At 47.2% G+C, this 22,800-nt stretch overlaps 1 protein-coding gene across 6 annotated transcripts in view; it reads left to right on the top strand.

Moving 5' to 3' along the window:
- Positions 1-22,800, top strand: part of znf536 (zinc finger protein 536) — a 199,424-nt gene that overhangs the window by 112,025 nt on the left and 64,599 nt on the right. For all 6 annotated transcript variants that reach the window (XM_084925582.1, XM_084925547.1, XM_084925557.1 and 3 more), the window contains one exon: positions 15,639-15,797. In XM_084925582.1, the coding sequence (XP_084781708.1) occupies positions 15,639-15,797 (159 nt within the window). The remainder of the gene's footprint in view (positions 1-15,638; positions 15,798-22,800) is intronic.

Raw genomic sequence — 22,800 nt, 5'->3', positions numbered from 1 at the left:
GTTAGACGTTTTGTTTTAAAATACCAGTGCCCAGCTGGTGACTCCTCGCACTCATCTGTTTGTCTCTGCTGCCGGTTCCTGCCTCCCTCCATCCTTTTCTCTCTCACTGTGTTTGTTTTCCAGGCTGGAGGGAGGGGTGCGCTGGTGGGGCTGGGTATTTGGCCCGCATCCTAGGTATCACATATCTGACCGTATTTCAAGCCCAAATGAAGCATGTTTAAAAAATCCCTCTTTCACTTTAAAGGTCAGACATTAGTGCTGGTAAAAATTGATCTGTGGATTTATGAATTTAGCCCCGTTGTTGGGGCTCCTTTGTAATGGAAGATTCAGTGGGGGAAGCTTAACATTGCATTGTTTTGCTTTGACAACGCAGCCACGAGAGCCCGTGCAGCTGTTCCCCGTGCTCACAATGGCAGATTAATTAACACAATCATGTGGCGCTGGCTCCAGCTCAACAGCCAGGTCTGCTCAGGGATAGATAGGTAAATCCTATACATGCTTTTCCAGGCTAGCGCCAGCGCTGGTGTGATGCTCCGCCACGGCGCCGTAGATTTGGTCATCGACTGGTCAGCTGTAGGAATGAAATGGTTTGCTAATTGCGCTGATGTTGGAGGGTGCGTGTGCAGTTTTTTCCCTGAAATCGTTTCAGTGGATGCAGAGAAAGCAAAGAAGCCGTGTGTGCATGTGTTTGTGTGCACGTGTGTGCACGTGCACGTGCACGGCCGCTGCCATTAGATGGAGCTGTTCTAATTAAGATTCTGCCGGCCGACCTGTCTCTCTTACTTACTCTTACTCTTACTTGCCTGACATTTTAAACTGTCTATTATGCCGCTTGGCTTTCAGGTGCAATGCTGTGTAAATGGCAAGTCAAAAAATTATGTATCTTTTACATACAGTTATCCATCAGGGAGGCGGCGGGGTGGGGGAGGGGGGGCTGACAGATCGGGCCGGCTTTTTAAATTATTACAGGACTCTGTGATCTTTCTCCATTGATTATATCACTCTCTCTGCTGTCACTCTGTCCTCTCTCCCTCCTTATTTTTTATTTTTAATACTTCGTCGCCCTCCGCCGCGCACGCACGCGCACCTCTCCTCCGTGTTTCGCACGAGCATGACCGCAGTTTGTCAATATTTTACCCTTGGCCCATCCCCTGTGTTGATATAATGATCACTTAACAGTCAAGAGTAAGGCGAGGAGGAAATTAGGGCGTCGGCAGCAGAGAGGACAACAACACTGAAGCAATTATGTTTCTTTCAGCCCAAGCATTCTCACGTTAATGAAATCCCTTATCGTTAGGGGAAGAGGAAGGTGGGGAGGGGAGGACAGGTGCACGAAATGTACGTTGTTCATTTATCTTATTCTCTGAAATGAACGGAAGGAGCGCTGAGAATAATGCAGAGATAAAGTCCGGGCAACAAGTGTGCGTAGTATTTTTTTCTTATTGCTGGCCCTGCATTTTGCAGTGAGCGGGAGGGAGGAGAAGGAGTTTGTGAGGCAGATGAATGAGAAGGGAGGAGGAGGGGGAGGGCACGGTGTATCGCACGTTAGCATCTTCCTAAAGGACAAATCGAAGACGTTCCCCAGGCTAACATTTGAAGTATTTACCTTCCTGCTAAACGGCTGCCCTTTCCTCTGGAGATGAGATCAGTCGGTCCCGGAAAGTTTCACACATCCGGCTCATCGGCAGCTTCAGTTCTTTCTGTTTCATTTGTAAGATATTCCTATTAAATACAGTTTTCCATGCGTAGTGCACCTGTGGGGTGGCAGAGCGGCCATCTGCCCAGCGGCTCCTCCAAGCTGCATGGACGGATGGGTCAAATTTCCACAGTGTCGTCAAACTTCAGGAGCTAATTTTTTAATTGCAGGTTTGATTTAAGTACATTTTTGGAAAATGTCAGTTCTCTATTCAAAAAGTTCACTTTATTACCCCGACTCCAGGAAATGTCTATATTGAGGCGTTAAGCAGCGCCACCTAGTGGCTGCAGGTGTTAATAACTGTGAAAAACAACAGTGGGAACGGTTCATCCGGAAATCCCGATGAATGAAATGTGATCGTGGCTCTGCTTCGTTGGATTTTTCCCTGTCGGCCTGTTTGCGATGTCGTGGCTTCACTGCCGTTTCAGAGGTCAGAGGAAAAAACGATGTTTGCACCAAACAGTGAATATTTCCCGCTTGTCAAACGATCACTAAAGACAGCGGCCTGCGCCTGTGTAACCCGCGACAACAGCTGCAGAGGCCCTGACTTCCTGTGGTGACAGACAGCGAGGTTAACCGCCCCGACGGTGGAGGAATACAACCACAACGCACTAGTTCTACTTACTGATCGCTGAAGTGAGACGATCAACCAAAAGAAACATGGTAGACTTTTGGTTTTACTGCAGAATGGTGTGTATCGGGTCACCTGTGCCCGGATGAGCTGCGAGGCAGTTATTAGACACCTCCGGACGGATCCTGGGGTGGAGTGTTTGAAATATGGAAGCACTCGAACAGACCAGAGTGAGGAAGGGATGAAGGTCGGGATAAAAACTGAGTGAGGGGAGAATATCTGGCAGCGTGATTTCAGCAGCGATACTGGATAGATGATTAGTGATCTGGATGGGCCGGGAGGGTCGGGGAACCCTCACGGTCTGAAGCTTATTAGAAAAAAATCACAAAAGTTTTTCCGTGGACAGACGGCTCAGCGTGAAGTCTGGAGGGGCAGCAGGTAAATACTCAGCAGCCTGCTTTGTTCACTCGGGTGCAGAGCATGGACCTGCGTGACTTTCATATCACAGGTAATAAACCAAAGAAGAAAGCTCCAGCTTCAAGACTGTCACTCTGAGTTTTCACGCTCCGCCCTGCGCTCTCTATTCAGACTTTGTAGGTGTGTGAAACAGGACGCAACCTCTCAGTGCCACCATGTGACGAGGCCTTGGATGAGAACAGGCTGGTGTTCCTCATGGTCCGGTTATTCCGACGCTTGCGTCCTCGCAGCATTCATGTCTGAACCAGCTCAAAGTCAAATATTTGTATATTTGGGGCATTTGTTGCTCCTTTTGCAAAGGTGTTATGTAAGTGCAGTTATCACTGTCATCAGCGCTGACAGATGTCGCTGTGGACATGATTTATTTCAGCTCTGGGAGTGCATCTTAAAGACCAGGTGAGGATTTTCCAGAGTCGCATACCGCGGGGATGCCGTTGCATAGAGAGGGAAATTAGCTGTTGCCGGTAGAAGTGTTGAGCTGCGCTGACGCTAATGTCTGCTTCGAGCCGCTGCGCGAGGCTTCTCTCCATCACTCCTGTAAAGGAAAGCTATCTGATTGAAAACAGATCTGGGGCTGGCCGTAGTTCGTTGGATTTAATGACCCATTTCCTCAGCTGCCTCATGCCACAAGCAGTTAAACGACAGTCAGGGTGCCCAGAGGTCCCTATCGTAGGGCCGGGGGGAGTACCGAGTACACTAGCGTAGAGACAGAGTGAGTAATTGAGAGCGACATACCCTGGCTACCAGGCAGCAAATCAAAGCCCCTTTCCCCAGCAGGAAGTTAACTACCATCCACCGTCGTCTCGAGTCAGATGTTCAACACATTCCTCGAGTTATTCTGCGATCGAGGGCTGGAAGTCACTTCTCCCAGTGTGGCTGCAGAACGTGCGTCCAGCACATAGACCGGTCCCAGATGAGTTCAGAGATTTCAGTTTCAGCAGCTGCAGCTTTTCTGTGGAGGATCACAGGAGTTTCTTTTACCTTTCAGAATGTGGGCACATCACTGACATGCAGCTCAGACTCCCGCTGCAGCTGTAGACCTGCGATTGTGATTTCTGCCCTTTGGAGTAATATACAGCGCTCAGCAGGTTTATTAGACCGCTTCACAAAAATGTTAGACGTCTGTCAGAAATGTGTTTAAATTTCTGTGGTTAGGATTATTCAACACACAAACTGAAATCACGTCTTTGTACCTGAGATGGAGCCGACGCTGGGCGGAAATGAACCAGGCAGAACATTCAAACACTGGTCTTCCTGTTCAGGTAAATAACGGTAATTTGGCAGTAATTATAATAATAATTGACTATTTTATTCAGCTTTTTAGTAAAACAGTTTGAAAATTAATGGATAGCAGCAATAATTATAGTTTAGTATTAAAAACATCGTCGTGACTGAAGAGCAGGCACAGACGCTTTTGGATTAACCACAAACAAATTACACATTTGAATTTTACTGTGTGTAACATGGAGCTGGAGCAAACATCGCTCATCGCTTCCTCTCTACTAATAATGGCGAGTGGATGGAGCGGGAGGTGGAGCCGGCAGTGGTGCTGTACACCCGCCTGCTGCCCCGCCCTGATCTCGGCTCTGTTTTTTTTTTTTTTCATTCAGGTCACATAAAACTTTAATATAAACAAAAACACGCACAAAAACAAACGCAAACAGCACGTCAGACACGTTCAACGCCGTCACAGGCTGGTTCAAGATGGCCGCCGGGTTGGTGGCGCGCTCCTTTACATATTTCAGTTCTTTGCGGGCAGCACCGTCCGTACAAATGGAAAACTTGAAAACCTGAAACATGATGGTGGCTTTTTATTAAAAAAACATTTTTCATTTTTATTTTCGGCTTCCTGATAAAAGGGAGTTCTTCCTCCCCACCATCACCAGGCGCTGCTCACAGAGGGTTTTCTGATTGAAGCGTTGTTGTGAGCTGTCGCTGCGTGAGGAACAATCACTAACGCTTCAGTGCATGAAACAGTTTCATGGATCCAAAATGTTCCTTTGAACACAGAGATGCAAACACACCGTTAAACACACGTCAGAGGGTGTCGATGCGACCTCGCCATGTTCGGGCAGCGCCGTCGAGTCTGGCGATTAACCCCCTCGACCTTCCGTGCAGCGACGGCACTCGAGGAGGGACCTCGACAGACGGAGACGCCAAACTTCCTCCGCCACAAACTTCTGTCCTATCGAGCTAACCATCAATTATTAATGTCCGCAATCCTCAGCCTCGATGCGGCTGCTCAGATATAGAAAAGCTGGCAATTACGCGCTACTCTGTCTTTTGGGTTTTGGCCGCCTCCGTCTCCGGCCCGCGTCTGCCTCTCTGCCCGTTCAGCTCCCCTCTATAAATATAAAACAGCTAGCTCCTCTTAGCACACCACGACTTCTCTCATTGCAGATATCCAGATCCAGATTAATTTGTAATTAGTCTTGAGTTGTTGAGCCTCTGAAAGATAAAGGATTCCAGCTCCCGTTCTGTTCGCCCCAAACACTGACGATCACTTAAAAAGAACAAACGCTCTCGCTCTTGATAAAAATAGCTTAAGCTTGGACTTATTTGTTTGGCGACAAATGCCAGACGCATATGTCTGAATGGCTCGGGTGATGCTAGAGCAGAGAATAAATGAGTTGGTCTATAATAAAACTCGTCATTGTGTCTCTTTTGTTAAAAAAGGGAAGGGGGGTGTTAACTCTTCATCGGCTGAGCGAGGGCTGGAGTTTGTCAGAAAAGTCGTCCTTTCGCAGGTGGTGGATCTGTTTTTAAGGTGGTATGAGTGTAAAAACAATGCATTGGAGTAGATTTGAGTCATTTAAGAGGACAGGGGGTGCACGCAGGGGGGCGAGGGCTGCTTCAGTCTATTAATAGTTGAGTCATCAGTGCCTCAATGTTCCGAAATGGCAAATTGTTAGATCCCCAATGGTGATTATTACTTGCTGTCAATGACCTTCATAACAAATTAAAATTATGCGACTGGGACAGAGCGTGCTCTTTAATAGGCGTCATGCATGGGATTGTGTGTGTGTATGCATGTTACTGTGTGCATGCAAATGTGTGTGTGCTTTGTATGCGGGCAGCCTGTGGGTGCAGGCCTGTAGCATTTGAAAACTGGGCCTTTGTCTCATTTATTCTTAAAGTGTGTCTCTCTCCGTGGTCATTGTGTCACGCACACGCACACGCACACGCACACGCACACACACACGCACACACACACGCACACACACACACGCACACACACACACGCACACACACGCAAGCACACGCGCACGCACACACACGCACACACACACGCACACACACACACGCAAGGCAAGGTGTGTAAATCTTTTTATTTCATTTTCTGAGACACTCGACAAGTTCATAGAAGAGGAAAAAGGGACGCGTCCTTGGTCTGTGGATTTACTGCCTGACCGGGCTCTAGTCCACGTGGCGCATGCGTGCGCGGCGAGCAGCAGATTTACCCGCCGTCGCTGCTCTTCCACAGAGACCTTGTTAAAAGTGCTCGTCCCTCGTGGTAATATATGTCTTTAAGTGCGCATTTATGCTCCCGAGCTATCGATCACTGCACATCCCTCACCAGATAATTACTCCACCTTAATATGCATCCTTAATGAGGCCTAATTGATTCGTTTTCATTGATGGAGAATAACGCCACTAATGGCTGCGGTGTGTGTACAGTATGGACTCTGACCAGTGGCAGATGGATGGAGGGTGGGATGGAAGTGCTGCGACTGAGTTTGATGATTGGCCTATTGTGCCCGCTGTTGATTTAGCGTGCTCGGGAATGAATAGGAAATCAATGGCGGCTTAGGGAGGAGTTCTACTTTATCCAGCGTTAAAGAGACAGCGCGTGCAACAGGGTGGCTGTCGTAGGTGGCGGGAGGTGGAGAGGGGCTCGCACCGTCAGCTTTCTTTTTCCGTTTGCTCTCCGTTTGTCTTTGACTGCTCGGCTTTTATGTCCCGCCGTGGCCTCTCTTCTGGTTTTCTGGTCTTTCCTGTCTTCCTCTGCCTTCCCAGCTTCCCCCTCTTCTTCCCGTTTTCCCTCTTGTTTCTAATCATCTTGTTTCCATTTTAACTGCTTTGTTCTGCCGCGTGCCGCTATTTTCATTTCACTCTGTTTTTATCGCTCTTTCCACCATCGTGTGCGTTCTGCCCTTTTTCCTTTCCTTTATTCCTTTCCTTTCTCAGCAGCCTAGTCATCCTTCACTAATGGTAACCACACCACTTCCTGCCAACACAGACTGAGAGGGGGCATGATGAATATACACCCTGATTATTATAGCATTACACACAAATGCGCACACACACACATGTTGGAGTGTGTGTCTACAAACACACATTAGTAACTGCTTTTGTCTTCTTGTCCTAAAAGACACCTACCTCTGTCCCCATCTGCCTTCTGTGCTCTCATGCATGCATGCAGACAGTGGTGGACAGCACACACACACACACACACACACACACACACACACACACACTCGTAGACCCTCAAGCATCATCCACAGCCTCTCGACGGGGCTATGATCACCCTGCTAGAATGATAAAGTTAGTGAGACATCAGTGCTCCCTCAGACATTTCTGTGTGTGTGTGTGTGTGTGTGTGTGTGTCTTTTTCCAATGCTCTTTGAAGCCTGAAACAGACTTGAGTAGGGGGGAAACAAAGGTGGGCCAGTGCCAGGGAGAAACTTATGGCACCGTTCCTCTGCTTGTAGCCGGGCAGAGGCATAGCCTTTACTGAGGGAGAGAGCCACCTTCTGTCAGCTGGGGGGGGAGTTAAAAAGAGAAAGCAGGGGGGAGAAGGCTCCTTTTAACACCCTCGGGAGTCACCTGCGTCCTTACAGGTTTTTTAGAATACACGTCCTTCATGTCTGAGTAGTTTTGGAGGAATCACCGTCGCAGCAGAAGATCAGAAATCATTCAGAAGTGCTTCAGACAAACACACTTCCACCCTGCCAGCCTTTCATTACCACCTATCTCTCCTCCGTCCTCGCTCCTCTCCTCGTTTTTCCTCCTCCTCCTCCTCCACAACTCCAGTCTTAGTGCGGGTGTTCACTAATAAATATAAATGTTTGTGATTAGCATCTCTGCAGCACAGGTGCATGTTTGTTGCGAGGGGAGGCTTGTTCATTAATTTTCAGCCATGAAAAGTGCAGCGCGCCATGAACGCAGAGTCCAAATCGCACACACTGATAAATGAACGCACAGATTGTTAATGTACCATTGTAAGGCTGCTGCCTCCACCAGCTCTGAAAAAAACACAGAAAACAGGGCCTGCTGCCAAAAGCAGGGCTGAGTGCGCGCACACACGCGCAGGCTGAGAGGTGTGGCAGGTCGGCATTCAGCTCAAAGCAGCTTCTTTATCCTTATAGCAGCTCGGGATTATTTTCACTATAATGTAGGACCCCCCCGCCCCCCACACTCTGATTCGGTGAACCGGTTTCTGCAGCCATGTGGACCGGGCCTCACAGATTTCAAAAAACATGCTCAATAATCCTCAAAGTGTTCTTCCTGCCCCCGTCCTGATGGTCGCCGCGGTGGTTTCATGCGTGGATTAACCCCCGCGGGTCTCTGCGGACGCAACATGTCGTGTGCGCATTATCAGAATTACCGCCTCCTGCGTACTTTAATTCGATAATGTGCTCGAATGTAAAAAAAAGGCATCGTCAATATGTGTTTTTGGAGATACAGTTCATTCGCGGCGAGGACGAGTAAACAAAGAGAAAGCGAATAAAATGGGCTGTTTTTCAGGAGCTGCAAAAATGTTTTATTAGGGGAGCGCCGAACACCTGCCTTAAAATGTCGTTTCAACATCTCCCGAATGCCATTTTGCTTAATTGACTTGGAAATGGCCCAAATGTATTGCTGAATGCGGTCTAATTAATATTAATAATAAATGCCATTATTAACATCAAAGAACATCTGGTGCCCCTGTTTACCCCACCGCCGTATATGTAACACACTCTGCTGCTGTTTGAATCTCACAAACACGTGTGTGTGTGTGTGTGTGTGTGTGTGTGTGTGTGTGTGTGAGAAAACCTAAAACCTCAACGAACTTCCTTCTCTGCCTCCTTCCTCCTTGGCGGCCGAGCGAGGTCAGAGCAAGAGGTGAGGACGGCGAGGAGAAAACGGAGCGCGTTCGCTCTTTCCCGGCCTTCCTCCTCTCCTCTCGGTCCAATACCTCGGAGACGTCTCTGATCCCGGGTGTATTCCCGCGGCAGCAGGAAAAACACGGCGTGCGCATTAAGAGAGAGAGGCGCTCCTCTCGGTGCTCATAAATCACGGGCCGAATAACTTTAATCTAAAATTTCATTTAGTAGTGGTTGTCAGGTGGTAAAAGGAGGGGCATAATGCAGTGGTGTTTAATGATAATTGGTGTTTGGTTAATAAATTCTGCGAGTTCAGATTACGTTCTAGCTGTGGCTGGAGTGCTAGCATCAGCAGTGTAACTAAACCTCAAATTGATTAACTCGCATGAACCAGACGCTCACAAAGATGGCAGTGGTCCAAATCAAAAAAAAGAGGAGAAGAAGAAGAATGAAGGGGAGGGGTGTGAGAGAGCGAGCGAGCGAGCATCAGGCCGGATGGTGTTGTGTTGCTCTGCTGTAAGGAAATCAAGTCCCCCCGGGCGCATTTTTAAAAGCCTAATGCCTTTCAAATGATGTCATCACGTTTACTCTCTCTCCCCGTCTCACCCAATCTCTCTTAATATCTTTCCCCTTTTCAAACTGTTTCCGCCACCCCCAGCACACACACACACACACACACACACACACTGGTCCTCCCCTCAATCAGTTATTTGGCTGCAGGGAGAGGCCGCCGGGCTTCGACGGGAGTCACGTGACACATTAGAATAATGGCCGAGCAAAAAGCAAAACATCTTGTGTTTTTATGACTGATGTGCTTTTTTTCTCCCCCCCCCAGTTTTATTTCCTGAAAGTGATATCATACTAATCAAAACCACAGAGCGTTTAGAGTGCAAAGTGTGATTGAAAGAGCGCCATTAAGGAACTGCCAGCACCCCCCCACGCCCGCCGCCATCCTCCAACCTGCACCCCTGGCATCGCACACGGCCTCTGCTTTTATTTTCATGTTGTTGATGATTTTTTTTCCATTAATGGCAGCTGGGTGTGGCCACTGTCCCAGGGGCACACACACACATCAGTTTGTATCTTTGTCAGTCAGTTGCTGTGCTGCCGCCTCGGTGGCGTATCCCCCTCGGTGGCGATGCTTCGGTGGTGACGTGCGGTCAGAAGGGAGTGAGGTGTCTCTTGCACACACACACACACACACACACACACACACACTGTGAGTCAGAGGGGAAGTGTGTGTGCGTGAGTGTGAGTGCAGCCGACAGCAGGCAGAGTGACTGATACTCAGCCTGCCTCCCAGATGGCCTGCTCAACTCTGCTCCAATCTGATCTCGGAGCCTTTGTTCTGGCATGTTCCATTACGCCGCCGTGACACCAGTAAAGGCAGAGGGGAGAGGAGCTGGTCTCAGATCAGATACAGCTGAATTATACATGTATTTCTCCTTTTCCCCCCTCTGTGATATTCTTGTAGGAGCACAGTCGCAGCGCTGCGTTTGTCATGTTTCTTCCTGGGGTGGAGGCAGGGGAGGGCTCACGCATGCAAACCACAGAAGAAGAAGAAGCGGCACGTCGAATGTTTAATGAATAAGAATAAAAACAGATTTTCATATGAATTATGATCATTTTGGCTGAAATCAAGCTCAGCACGAGCCTCTGACACAAGCGATGCTTCGACATTCGGAGCTGTTCCCACCGAGCAGCGCAGCCAGCGGAGGGTCGGCTGCCCCGTAGGACACTCGCCGACATGAACAAATAAAACTGTGACTGTGGTTTAGCTCGCAGTGACGGCACGATGGTGTTCATCCTTCTTACGCCATCTTGGGTCGTTTAGAGTCACCAACCTCACCGGTCGGTCTCAGAAAACCGGCCAGCCGAGCCACAGGATGCGCGACACCAGTAACCTATCAGAAATAAGCTGCCACGCAGCCTCCCACCACCAGCCGGCAGCACCTCTGTGTGAGCGTTATCTGAAACCAAATACGACAACGAGGGGCAGATCAGACTGCGAAACCCATCTCTCATTGGCTAACGACCTGCCAATCACGAGTCTGTAGCCAACCTTCCTCTCGGACACCGAGATCAACAAAGTGTCCAAAGCAGAAACGAAGCTCTCCTGCTGCTGAAAGCAGAAACGTCTCAGTTTTGTGTGTTCAGACCAAACAGGAAGCTAAGATTTGAGCTCAAATCTGTGAGAAGGACAAGTGTCGGTAAAACTTTCAGGTTGGGTAGAAAAACCTGAAAAACAGTCATTTTTTTCTGTGCAGTTTATTTAAAAATGTTAACACGCAGACATTTGTTAACACAAATGCCTGACTTTGGTGTCACAACATCCGCACAGAAGCAACCAAATGTCTGAGCAGGGAAATGTAGTTTTTGTGATTGTAGTTCACGGGCTCACCTGTGACCGTCGCATTAATGTCGCGTCTGCAACAGAAAATCTTTGCATGAAAAGAAAAAAATCAATACTCAGGACAGTTACGGCGGGGTGTCAACAGGCGGTCCGAGCCCCCCCTCTGCTGCGGCGATGCCTAATATATGGCGTGACCTTCAAAATGTCATAAATGTGTTGTGCAATAAAGTGTCAATATTTGTGGTTATATGGAGCCGGCTGACTTTTACAGTAATTGGAACAGCCGCATTAAAGCTGCGGATCAGCCGACTGATTAAAGACGCGCGGGCCGGACGCTCGTCACGTGTGTGCACGTCACACGCCTCTACAGCCCAACGCACCTCTGTGTGCGCTCTGTGTGTGAATGTGTGAAGCCCATTTATTATTGAAGGGCTGTTATATGCCAGGAGAGCACACTCTCATCCTCTCAGTAGTGTGTCTTCCTCTTACAGGAGCACTATTAACCCTGACACACAAGGACACGTCTGTGTGTGCGCTGAGTGTGTGTGTGTGTGTGTGTGTGCGCTGAGTGTGTGTGTGTGTGTGCGCTGAGTGTGTGTGTGTGCGCTGAGTGTGTGTGTGTGTGGGGTCTGGTGTTTTTCCTGCTTCTAATCTGTGTTTTGGATTTTTTAATTTTAGCCCCATCTGGGGTGGGCAGGTGGGCCAGTGTCTGCTACACGATGCCGGGAGTCTTTGCCAAAAAGGGATCTGTACAGTAGACCACTCAAAATATGTTTATGAGTACGGCTACAGTATGGTGCAGACCGAGTGCTGGGGGGGATTTATATAATTATTTCCTCTTTCCAGGACGGCACACATAACAGGGAGGGTGCAGCTGATGGAGAAAATTATAATTCCACCTGAAATCACGAAACCATAGGAACAGATTTCACGTCCCAGCTCAACAGTTAGAAGACAAACCCCGGCCCCCTCCCCGTCCGTAAAAGAAGCCTTGATAACTCGAGCGGGGGGGCGGGGACTGTTTTTTGCCTCAGGGCGATGAAGTGTCCGTGTCCATGTGGACAAAATGAAGATTTTTCCTCCTTTAAAGGGAGAAAAGTGGACGTGTGCAGGCCAGAGGCCAGCTCGTCAGGCTGTCACACCTACTGCACCTCTGCTGCTGCGTCAGGCGCAGGAACAGGAGGGTTTGGGTTCAGCAGCTGCCACCGGGCTGCTGTTGGGTCGTTCCCTCTCAGATCGAGTCACCTCGGGGCTTCTGCTCCCACGTGTTACCCAAAGTCTGAACATACGGGATACACATGTCTGTCATATAAGGAGCGCTGTGAAAACTTCATATACCAAAAACACTTTTGGTTGTTGTTGGAAACTGAAATCTGATGTTTGAACCTGAGTATGTAAAGAAACCCTAAAGCCTCAAACTGTGACGGCTCCTTATCGCGCTGCTGTTACACTAAAATAAGCTGTCTGGCTTTTTTCATGTGGTGCTTTAATTATGACTGAGAAATTATTTTTTTAAATATGTGCTGATAAATCTTACATATAAAAAGAGGCGTTGCAACTTTAACATGTGCACATTTTTGTACATAAAAATAAAAGCAGCAAATGAAAGCGAAGATGAAGCTAAAGCACAGTCGTGCAGACGGTCTCCGTGCAGACGGCGACTTTTTCTCCACCGCTTCACGTTTTTTTTTCCTGAGGTCGGGCAGGTTCAGCGGAGCAGGACGAGGCGTCGCTTTCATGTTTTCTCCACTCTGAGCTGAAATTTTGCTGAAACACATCCGAGCCTTCGAATCCAGGACTCCATAAATCGGTGAAAGATTACACACGTGTGCGAGCGCCCGGAGGCGGCGGTTGGTGCGATTCGTGAACACGAAAACGTCCCCGAAACGTGCACGTCTAACCCATCGAAACTCTGACATGTGAGGCTTTTATAAACCGTCTTGCGTTGGAATTCAGGACGTGAAAAGTAAAAGCTCAAACTTTATTCCTTCCTGTTCGTCTGTCAAACTGAACAGAACGATTATTTTCCATCTCCGAGCTAAAAGTCTGAACGATCGTGGCGCCTCGTTCCTCTCACGTGTGAGCGCAGGAAACATTAAATCCTGTGTGTGTGAATGCTGACTCAGCAGGGAGCGTTAAATAAAATACAAAAACACATATATTTATAGTCATCCTCTGTTGTATTTGAGTAGATGTTGACTTTTCGGGGAGTTTTTCTGTGTGGAAACAAAATAATTTCCGCGAAACAAACAAAGTGGTGCCTGAAATAATTCCGCTCAATGCTGTAAATTTCCTGCAGATGTTTTTTTAGTTCTCCACAGATTCGATTGGAATCGTCGGTGCTGCAGAAGTTAAACATCTGCCTCTCCGGCCCTCGCCCTGCCCCCCTCTCCTCTTACTGTACGCTGAATGAAACCGTCCCGCCGTGCAGAGCGGCGGTGTCGGCGTATTGTCCCTCACAGACTTACATTTAGGTCGCCTTTCACTTCCTGCTGTGATAAATAGCCTTCAGCCTGATAGCGGCGAGGCTGGATGGACTCGTGTGTTTAGTGTCAGTGTGGAAGAGGACTTGCTGACTTGGGTCTTTCCATTCTGTAAACCTTATTTGACTCCCCGACAGAGGAGGAGGAGGAGGAGGAGGAGGAGGGGGGAGCCGCAGAAAAGAAAAGATTAGGCTCCTGTTAGCGACCGCTCCTCATTGTGCTCCCGTGGGTGCCTCCGTGGGTTTGATTCTTCCTCTTTCTTTCTGCCCCCCCGCCTTCCCCCGCGCACACACCCAATCATGTGCGGCACAGAAAATAAATAACACTTACTTTCTGCTGAATGGCGAACAGTTCAGCGTTGGTCTAGGCCATGTTAGCCTGCCCGTACACAAAGGCGCCACTGGACCCGGCATGATCCACCGCGTCCCGTGAAACGTGGGGTTCGAGCTTTGACGAGCGGATTCATGAGGCAAAGCTGCCGGAGGACGTCCGCGGACGTCTTTCCGGGCTGTTACAGAGACCAGATCTGCTGGTGCGAGCGTGACAGACGCCCCAACGGTTCACAGCTGTCTCAGTTTCAGGTTAATTCACTGTGTGTCCTGCTGAAGATCGGCAGAGCCTGAGGGCATGTGTGTGGATGAAGTTCCACCTGCGTGGTTGTTCGTGAGGCCCAGAGTCAGATCCCTCTCTGAGGCACCGCAGGAAGCTCTTTGACTGTTAGTCAGAGCTTTGCCGTCACCATGAGAGCACAAAGAAAATATCAAATGCTGTTTTGCACATAAACTATAACAAAATTAAATGAACTGCACTATATTTGTTAATGAGTGGAGATATTTTTCTCATTTTAGTATTTCTTTCATTTTTATTATTGTGAAACACAATAAATGAATTTAGTTTCCTTATTTTGAGCACGTGCAGGGATTCATGAGATGTTTTAAAGAAGACATTTGAACGAATGTAATGTCACTGCTGATTGTTTGAGTGTATATTTAAATACTGATCATGTTTAAGGACTAAAGTGTGATTGAAGCCCGGCAGAGATCAGATGAGTCCTGTTACGAATCCTGCAGCCGTCCCGTAATTAAAGAAAACAATAAAAAAAGCTCCAGAACAAAAGCAGGAAATGAATTTGGGCGTTTTGCTGTGAGATCTCGCGTTGAACCTCCCGCACGGCGACGTCCACCAAATTGTGCAGAACCAGAAAGGATATTTTTAATTTTACAGCTTCCAGATATTTATCAAGTATCTGTTGTATATTTTTCTCTGATGCGTTTCTTCTCCCGGCCTTTAAACACGGCAAATCAGTGCGGCGAGGCCGGCGTGTGCAGCGTGACGCCGACACCCTCACCTCAGATTATGCTGCTGTCAACACATTCCCAGGTTGTCGTCACTCATCTTTAGATTTGCGTTCGGGGGGTGATCGCGTTGATAACAGACTGCTGTTGCACTAAACTGTGCATCATCGTTTTTTTGGCGTGCGGAGGAAGTGGCGGAGGGCGGGGTCAAAACTGTTATCACCCTATCATATCTCTGACAGCTACCTGTCAAAATCGGGTCGCAGCAAGAGATGCGAGGATATCCTGCGATGCTGACGAAGCCAAACGCGGCCCTCTCCCTCTTTTCTTCTGTCTCATTTTGCATTGTTAATTCTCACTGCACTCCAGCATTAGCTTAACGGGAGCGACGACAGCAGCCAGGATAAAAAAAGACAAACAGGAGGAGGTTATGGAGGGGGTGTTTCTGAAGAAAGCTTATGAACTGTCAGCGTTCTGTCAGGAGGAAAACAGCGCGGTCCGTGAACTCGTTTGATGCGTTTGACTTTGTGTGGCGTTCGCACACCGAGCGCAGGAAACGAGGGACAAAGAGGAAAAAATGTGTTGTGTTATGATGTGATGTGTGCAGGGCTGGCACTCAACACGCCTTCCATTTGTCTTCCCCTCCTCGTGTGTGTGTGTGTGTGTGCGTGCTCCAGATGTTGGCGAGGACTTGGTGAAGACAGCGGGGAGCATCCAGCCGCCTCTGCCCCAGCATCGAGAGCGCTCCCTGGGCTCGTCCTCCAAGGACTGCCCTTACTGCGGCAAGTCCTTCCGCACCTCCCATCACCTGAAGGTCCACCTGCGGATACACACAGGTCAGTGCCTCCACCCTCCACCCACCCGCACACCCCCCGCCTGCTCTGCGTCTCTGCAGCTATGAAACATTTATTGGACTTCATGCAAAATTTACTTCAGCGCTTGTTCTGACATTTCTTCTGGGCTCAGGCTGACATATTGGTTTCTGAATATCGGCTCGCTGCAGTCAGTCTCCCTCTGACGTGATGGAGAGGACGCAGACCCATTGATAATCTATCAGTTTGAACATCGATGCGGGAAGAAGAAAAAGAAAGAAAGGAACAGAGTACAGGCCGTCACAAACCCAGTCATCCCAGTTCAGCAGTGTCAGGTCTAGTAGGCCTGCCTCGGTCCTAATCTGTCTCTGTCCATGGGATCTAATCCCAGAGGCTCCGTGTTATCAGCTGCTGGATTTGAGCACGTTTCCTTCAGACTCACATAAATCCAAATTAAGGAAACTGCTGGCGAGCGTGCACTTCCTCTCAGTGTCCCTCATTTAGGCTTAAGGCCATTGTTATTCCACTTTTTTTCCTGCTCATCATTTCATTGAGCTCTAATTAACACAACAAGGGTTCAGTGTCCTCCAATGACATCACTCAGAGGGCAATTTCACACTCTCTAACTCTCAATAACTTTCGAGGCAAAACAAAGCCGGCCTGTCCACCATTCGCAGGGATGTTCGTGAGACCGTGTGTCGAGTAGATTTAGCTTTATGTTTCGGGCGGGTGTGCTAACCCTCGGAGCGGCGCCGTCCCCCCGGTTGTTTTCGGTCAGAGTAATGATGTGGACCGTGGACAGGAGCCAGGGCGCTAACCCTCTGCGAGGTACGAACGCCCCACTGACTATCCAGGTTAAAGTCACATTCAGACTGTGCAGAGGACACCTTACCACAAGGACACCTGGCTAAAGTTTCTCAGGTGTTTCCTGCCTCTCAGCTCCTCAGCTTCCAAACACTGTGGACAGCTCAGCGTTATTATTCACCCGAGGTCTTCCAAACGAGAGTCCTCTCTGGACCACTTTGGCTATCCACGCAAGCATAATCCCACATAAAGAAGAGCGAGATCAATCGTAGTAATAAAGACTTCATATGAAAAACTGCGAGTTGTTCCTGTGACTGATGCTGCCGGAACAAAGCTGGTTTATGCCATGTTGTTCTGCTAATTCAGCATTACAGCATTAACCCTTAAGCTCACTTTAATCCTAAAGTCACACTTGGGTCCCCAGAACACGGTAATAGCTCCACGTCAGTCACACGCCATCCTCCCCTGCATCCTGCGTGACGCTAATGGGACCAAGCACGAGCGTCCTGCTTTACTGGGTCAGACCTGAAACCGGCGAGTTCACTGAGGACACAGGATGTGCTTTTTCTCACAGGCTTCTATCCAATCAGACTTCATGGGAGTCGCCCCCTGCTGGACAGCAGAGAGAATGCAAGCTTCAGACTCACTTTTCAGACCTGACGATGCATCAGACTCTTATACAGTCCTCTGACTTACTGCGTGAACTGAGCAGATATCTGATTGATAAATGCTTTTACTGTCAGACTGCAGTAGCTCTGAAAATATCACATGACTTCCATGCCTTTACTGACTTTTTACGGGTGGTCGGACTGCGACGCTTTAAGGTCTCTAAACACATCCAGGTCACCTCGAGGCCAACCTCCCCTCCGCTTGCTGCTGCTTCTGTGTTACCTGCTGCTGAGAGACCTGAGTTATGTCTGCTTTGAGTAGAGTAGTAATGATCCCCGTGAGGCCCGTATTTTATTGCAGAGGAAGCGGAGCCCTCGGCCGGTCTGATTGAATCCACAGTACGTTTTATTTTCGTCCTTTCGTATCTCAAGCAGACAGTAAAACTAAAGGCCTCGCTTGGAGCCTCCACCTGGGGACAAATGTGAGAAGGTATAGCAGGGATGTTGTCTTTTTTGGGTGGAATGTATCCTTGGACGCGTGCCCGTCGAGCTTAGACGCAACGCGGGGAGAAAAAGAGCTTGATGCATCCCCAACATGTGGCCTTTAAATCACTCCTATAACCTAATCGTACCAGCTCCGCTGTGACATCCTGATTACATCCACGAGATGACTTTTACAGCGGCTAAAGATCCTCTCTGCACTCTGGTGACAATGCGGGCAGATTCACAGCTGACAGGCGAGCTCTCCTCCGTCTAATGTAATGTGAGTGACACAATGGAGTTGCTTACCGAGCCTGGTCGAGGCAGCATTATGCGACGCAACGCAGAGATTAATGAGCGACTAACACCAGCTTGAAAGGAATGAAGTGAATTTAAATTTCTCCAAAAGTTAAAGAGCTAATGTTACAGTATTAATTTCCTCTTGAACAGTGAGTGGGAAAATATCCATTAGCAAAATTAACCACAGTTTTCTAGGTAGCTAACATTGTGCGGCTGTGGCACTACAGTGTGGGGCCAGAGCTAATGAACACACTGCAGAGGGTGATATTTCATTATACAAATTAATGCTCACATTTTAATGGGAAAGTCACATAATGAATCTAGGCTTCAGTGACAGCAATTAGAGGCCCAGATTGTCCCCTTCTGGACAAGGCACTATTTAGCAGTAAGCAGCTGTGTGTAAAAAATAAAAAGGTCCTCGCTCTTGACAATAGCCACACATAACTTCAGGCAGGGCCACATAACCAATAAGAGTCCCGGCTCACCTATAAATGAGCAGAGGGAGGAGGAGGAGGAGAGACAGGACTCGCCCGTGTCACTTAACCTTAACCTAACCTTGTAATCAGGATGAATCAGGAGGGACCTGTGATCTCCGTCTCCATTCCTCTCGCTCCCCTGAGCCCTCGTCTTCCTCTTCCTTCTATCTCTCATACATTTTCTTTTGTCGCTGCATTTCCTGCCTCTGTTGAGCAGGAACTTCACAGCAACGGCTCTTCTTGAAGGGGGAATTAAAGAGGAGTGGGACAGTTTTGGAATTTCCTGCCGCAAATTTTAGAATTTAGCCCAACGTGTGAAACATTTCTGTGATACTGACCATGTCGTCTGTTTGAGGTCGTATCCTATCCCAGTGAGCCTCTTTACCCTTTCTCTGGTAACATCGTGATGTTTGGGTCTGCACCTTTCATCACAGAATAAGCATTTATAAAACTGTATTTCGTGTTCGTCATCCAATAAGAGTTCATTTTCTAAGGGTTTAGTCCGTACACGCAGCTGCCGAACAACTGTTAATTCAATTCAATTCAATTCAATTTTATTTATATAGCGCCAAATCACAACAAAAGTCGCCTCAAGGCGCTTCATAGATACAGAGAAAAACCCAACAATCATATGACCCCCTATGAGCAAGCACTTTGGCGACAGTGGGAAGGAAAAACTCCCTTTTAACAGGAAGAAACCTCCGGCAGAACCAGGCTCAGGGAGGGGCGGGGCCATCTGCTGCGACCGGTTGGGGTGAGAGAAGGAAGACAGGATAAAGACATGCTGTGGAAGAGAGACAGAGGTTAATAACAGATATGATTCGATGCAGAGAGGTCTATTAACACATAGTGAGTGAGAAAGGTGACTGGAAAGGAAAAACTCAATGCATCATGGGAATCCCCGGCAGCCTACGTCTATTGCAGCATAACTAAGGGAGGATTCAGGGTCATCTGGTCCAGCCCTAACTATATGCTTTAGCAAAAAGGAAAGTTTTAAGCCTAATCTTGAAAGTAGAGATAGTTTCTGTCTCCCGAATCCAAACTGGAAGCTGGTTCCACAGAAGAGGGGCCTGAAAACTGAAGGCTCTGCCTCCCATTCTACTTTTAAATACTCTAGGAACAACAAGTAGGCCTGCAGAGCGAGAGCGAAGTGCTCTAATAGGGTGATATGGTACTACAAGGTCATTAAGATAAGATGGGGGCCTGATTATTTAAGACCTTGTATGTGAGGAGCAGGATTTTGAATTCAATTCTGGACTTAACAGGAAGCCAATGAAGGGAAGCCAAAACAGGAGAAATATGCTCTCTCCTTCTAGTCCCTGTCAGGACTCTTGCTGCAGCATTTCGGATTAACTGAAGGCTTTTCAGTGAGTTTTTAGGACTTCCTGATAATAATGAATTACAGTCGTCCAGCCTGGAAGTAATAAATGCATGAACTAGTTTTTCAGCGTCACTCTGAGACAGGATATTTCTAACTTTAGAGATGTTGTGCAAATGGAAGAAAGCAGTCTTACATATTTGTTTAATATGTGCGTTGAAGGACATGTCCTGGTCAAAAATGACTCAAAGGTTCCTCACAGCGTTACTGGAGGCCAAGGTAATGCCATCCAGAGTATGAATCTGGTTAGAGACCATATTTCTAAGATTTTCAGGGCCGAGTACAATAACCTCAGTTTTATCTGAATTAAGAAGCAGAAAGTTAGCGGCCATCCAGGTCTTTATGTCTTTAAGACATTCCTGCAGTTTAACTAATTGGTGTGTGTTATCTGGCTTCATGGACAGATAGAGCTGGGTGTCATCTGCATAGCAGTGAAAATGTATGCTATGTCTTCTAATGATGCTGCCTAAGGGAAGCATGTATAATGTAAACAGAATTGGTCCTAGCACTGAACCCTGTGGAACTCCATAATTAACCTCAGTGTGTGAAGAGGACTCTCCATTTACATGCACAAATTGGAGTCTATTAGTTAGCAACGAGCACACAGGAAGGACTGTTTTCCCAGTAACCCAACCTTGTGATGTGACATTGGTGGTGCAAACACCTGAGCACTGATCCCCATGTATCAGGGTTATGCACACTAACTACAACCCTGATTACCCCCATGTATCAGGGTTATGCACACTAACTACAACCCTGATTACCCCCGTGCCCACTAACTAACTAAACCTGATACCACCATGTAAACTACTATAGCCCCGACACCCTCATGTATCAGGTACACTATAACCCTGAATACCACTGGCCACTGTAACTCTTAGCCTGATTACCCTGACAAGACTAACTTTAACCCTGATTACCGCAGCCAGAGTAACGATCATTTTCCAACACAGTATGCTCTCACATGAATAAAAGTTAAAAGAAAAAAATGTTCACATTTGAAAGTCGGAGGGAGGTCTTTAACCCAGTTTAAACTGGTTCTGTTGCATCATATTCCATCAGTGGTTTATGAAAAATGAGAGCTGTGATAATGTTTAAATATAAACTTCTACACAAAACAGCTTCCTTTGAGGCTTAGCCACTATTTGTGTCATATATGAATCTTCTTTCTAATTAATCTAATACGTTTCAGGTAAACTGTCGAGATGTTAGAAATCTAAAATTATTTCTTTGGTAACAAAAACCTGCAGTATTTTTGTTCAGATTTTTAAAATGTTTTCTGTGTTTATGGAAAATAGCACAGATATTTGTTTTTAACCACGTGTGTTTTCAGAGGTGTGGCTCTTTCTTTCTGACTGCACTGATGTGTTAAACCTCAGTGTTTAGCTCCACAGTTAACGCACTGCATTAAGAAATATTTGAAAAAACAAACAACAACAAAGCTGCACAGTTTATGGAAAACAGCCAGATCCTTTTTAAAGCACATATGTGTGAATAGTTTTCAAGTTTAAATCTTTTTTTATTATTCTGATTGTGTTAGCCGACTAAACCTTATCAATGTTTACCACGAATGCACTTTGTGCTCCTCAGATTTGACAAAAACTGCGGTTCGTTTTGTAATTACACAGTTTCAGTAAGTTCATCTTTTTTGAATTATGTGTCTTGTTGACACAAAAAAAATCTGTAATAATATTGTACAATATACCATTTTTTAAAAAAAACTTAATTTCCTGTGAAAAATTCTTATTTTGCTGTATTTTTTAACCACACATTGAATAATCTTCCACTTGCCGTTTACGGGAACTTTGGTCTAAAAACAGATAATATACTGACAAAAAATGACCAGTTCAGTTTCTGTTTGTGCTCTCTTTCTGGGATTTCTGGAGTTACTAAAGTGACGGTCTGTGCTGCCACTTTTCTTCATATCTGACCCGCTGTATAACCATCAAATATATTTAAAACAGCTCCGTGTGTTTTTCAGTCCCTCAAACATCTCAGCCGCTGGTTTTTACATTTATTTCCATCCTCGAAGCCAAATGGAAATTCATCTTCCAGTATGTCATATCTATTAAACCATTTTAATTGCCCCTCTGTACAGGGCTGGGGTATTTATCTTTACTTGTTTCTATGGTGCTGTCATAATTCACACGAAGCCAGATGAAATCCGTGCAGCAACATGAAGTGCAAACACGCTGTGGAGGATCTCAGGAAGAGGAGGAGGATTTATAAGCGCAGAGGTTGTGTCGAGTGAAGGGTCTGCTTCTTATCGTTCACCTCCGTCAAGGTCAGCGTGTCCACAGCGGCTCAACAAAGAGCAGACAGACAGCAGCGAAAAGTTTACCGTTCTATTTTTAACTCCTGCAATTTCCTGGTTTTGTGGCGGCAGCGATCTGTCATGTGGCTGGGAGGTTGTGCTGTTTGCGCTGATATCAATTAAAAGTGGATTAACGGGTACATAATGACCTTTAGCAGTAAATTGTGTGTAATGTTGCAAGGCAGGATACAGTATATTCCCCAGATGTCACACCAGGCCCCTGACGTATGATGGAGCAGATGTCTTAGCCAGTCCAAATGGCCCTCTAAGACACACACACACACACACACACACACACACAGAGGCTCAGGCTGACATGCATGCATAAACATGTGTTCTCACACATTCCAAATGGCAAACAGACACACACACACGCAGACATGTCGTCTGTCTCACTTGCTCCAGATATTTAAAAATGCTCAGCTTTAATGGAAAAACGGGCACAAAGCGAGCGCTCTCGCAGGGCATCGGCATTCATTTCAGTTTGCCTTCGTCCGTAAACATCAGAGGACGGTGTCAAACACGCAACTGCCTCTGCTTTTCATTCTCATCTTAGATATGCACATGCCACATTCATCTTTATTTCCCCCCCACGTGAACATTAACAACCTCTTATAAGGAAAGGGAGAAAAAAATCAGATCAGTCTAATTTCTGTCTAATTTGGCT

Source organism: Perissodus microlepis, chromosome 1, assembly GCF_051167445.1.
Source record: "Perissodus microlepis isolate ML-2025 ecotype Zambia chromosome 1, ASM5116744v1, whole genome shotgun sequence".
Taxonomy (NCBI): domain Eukaryota; kingdom Metazoa; phylum Chordata; class Actinopteri; order Cichliformes; family Cichlidae; genus Perissodus; species Perissodus microlepis.
The sequence above is the reverse complement of the archived record's forward strand: the minus strand, read 5'-3'. Positions and strand labels throughout refer to the sequence as shown.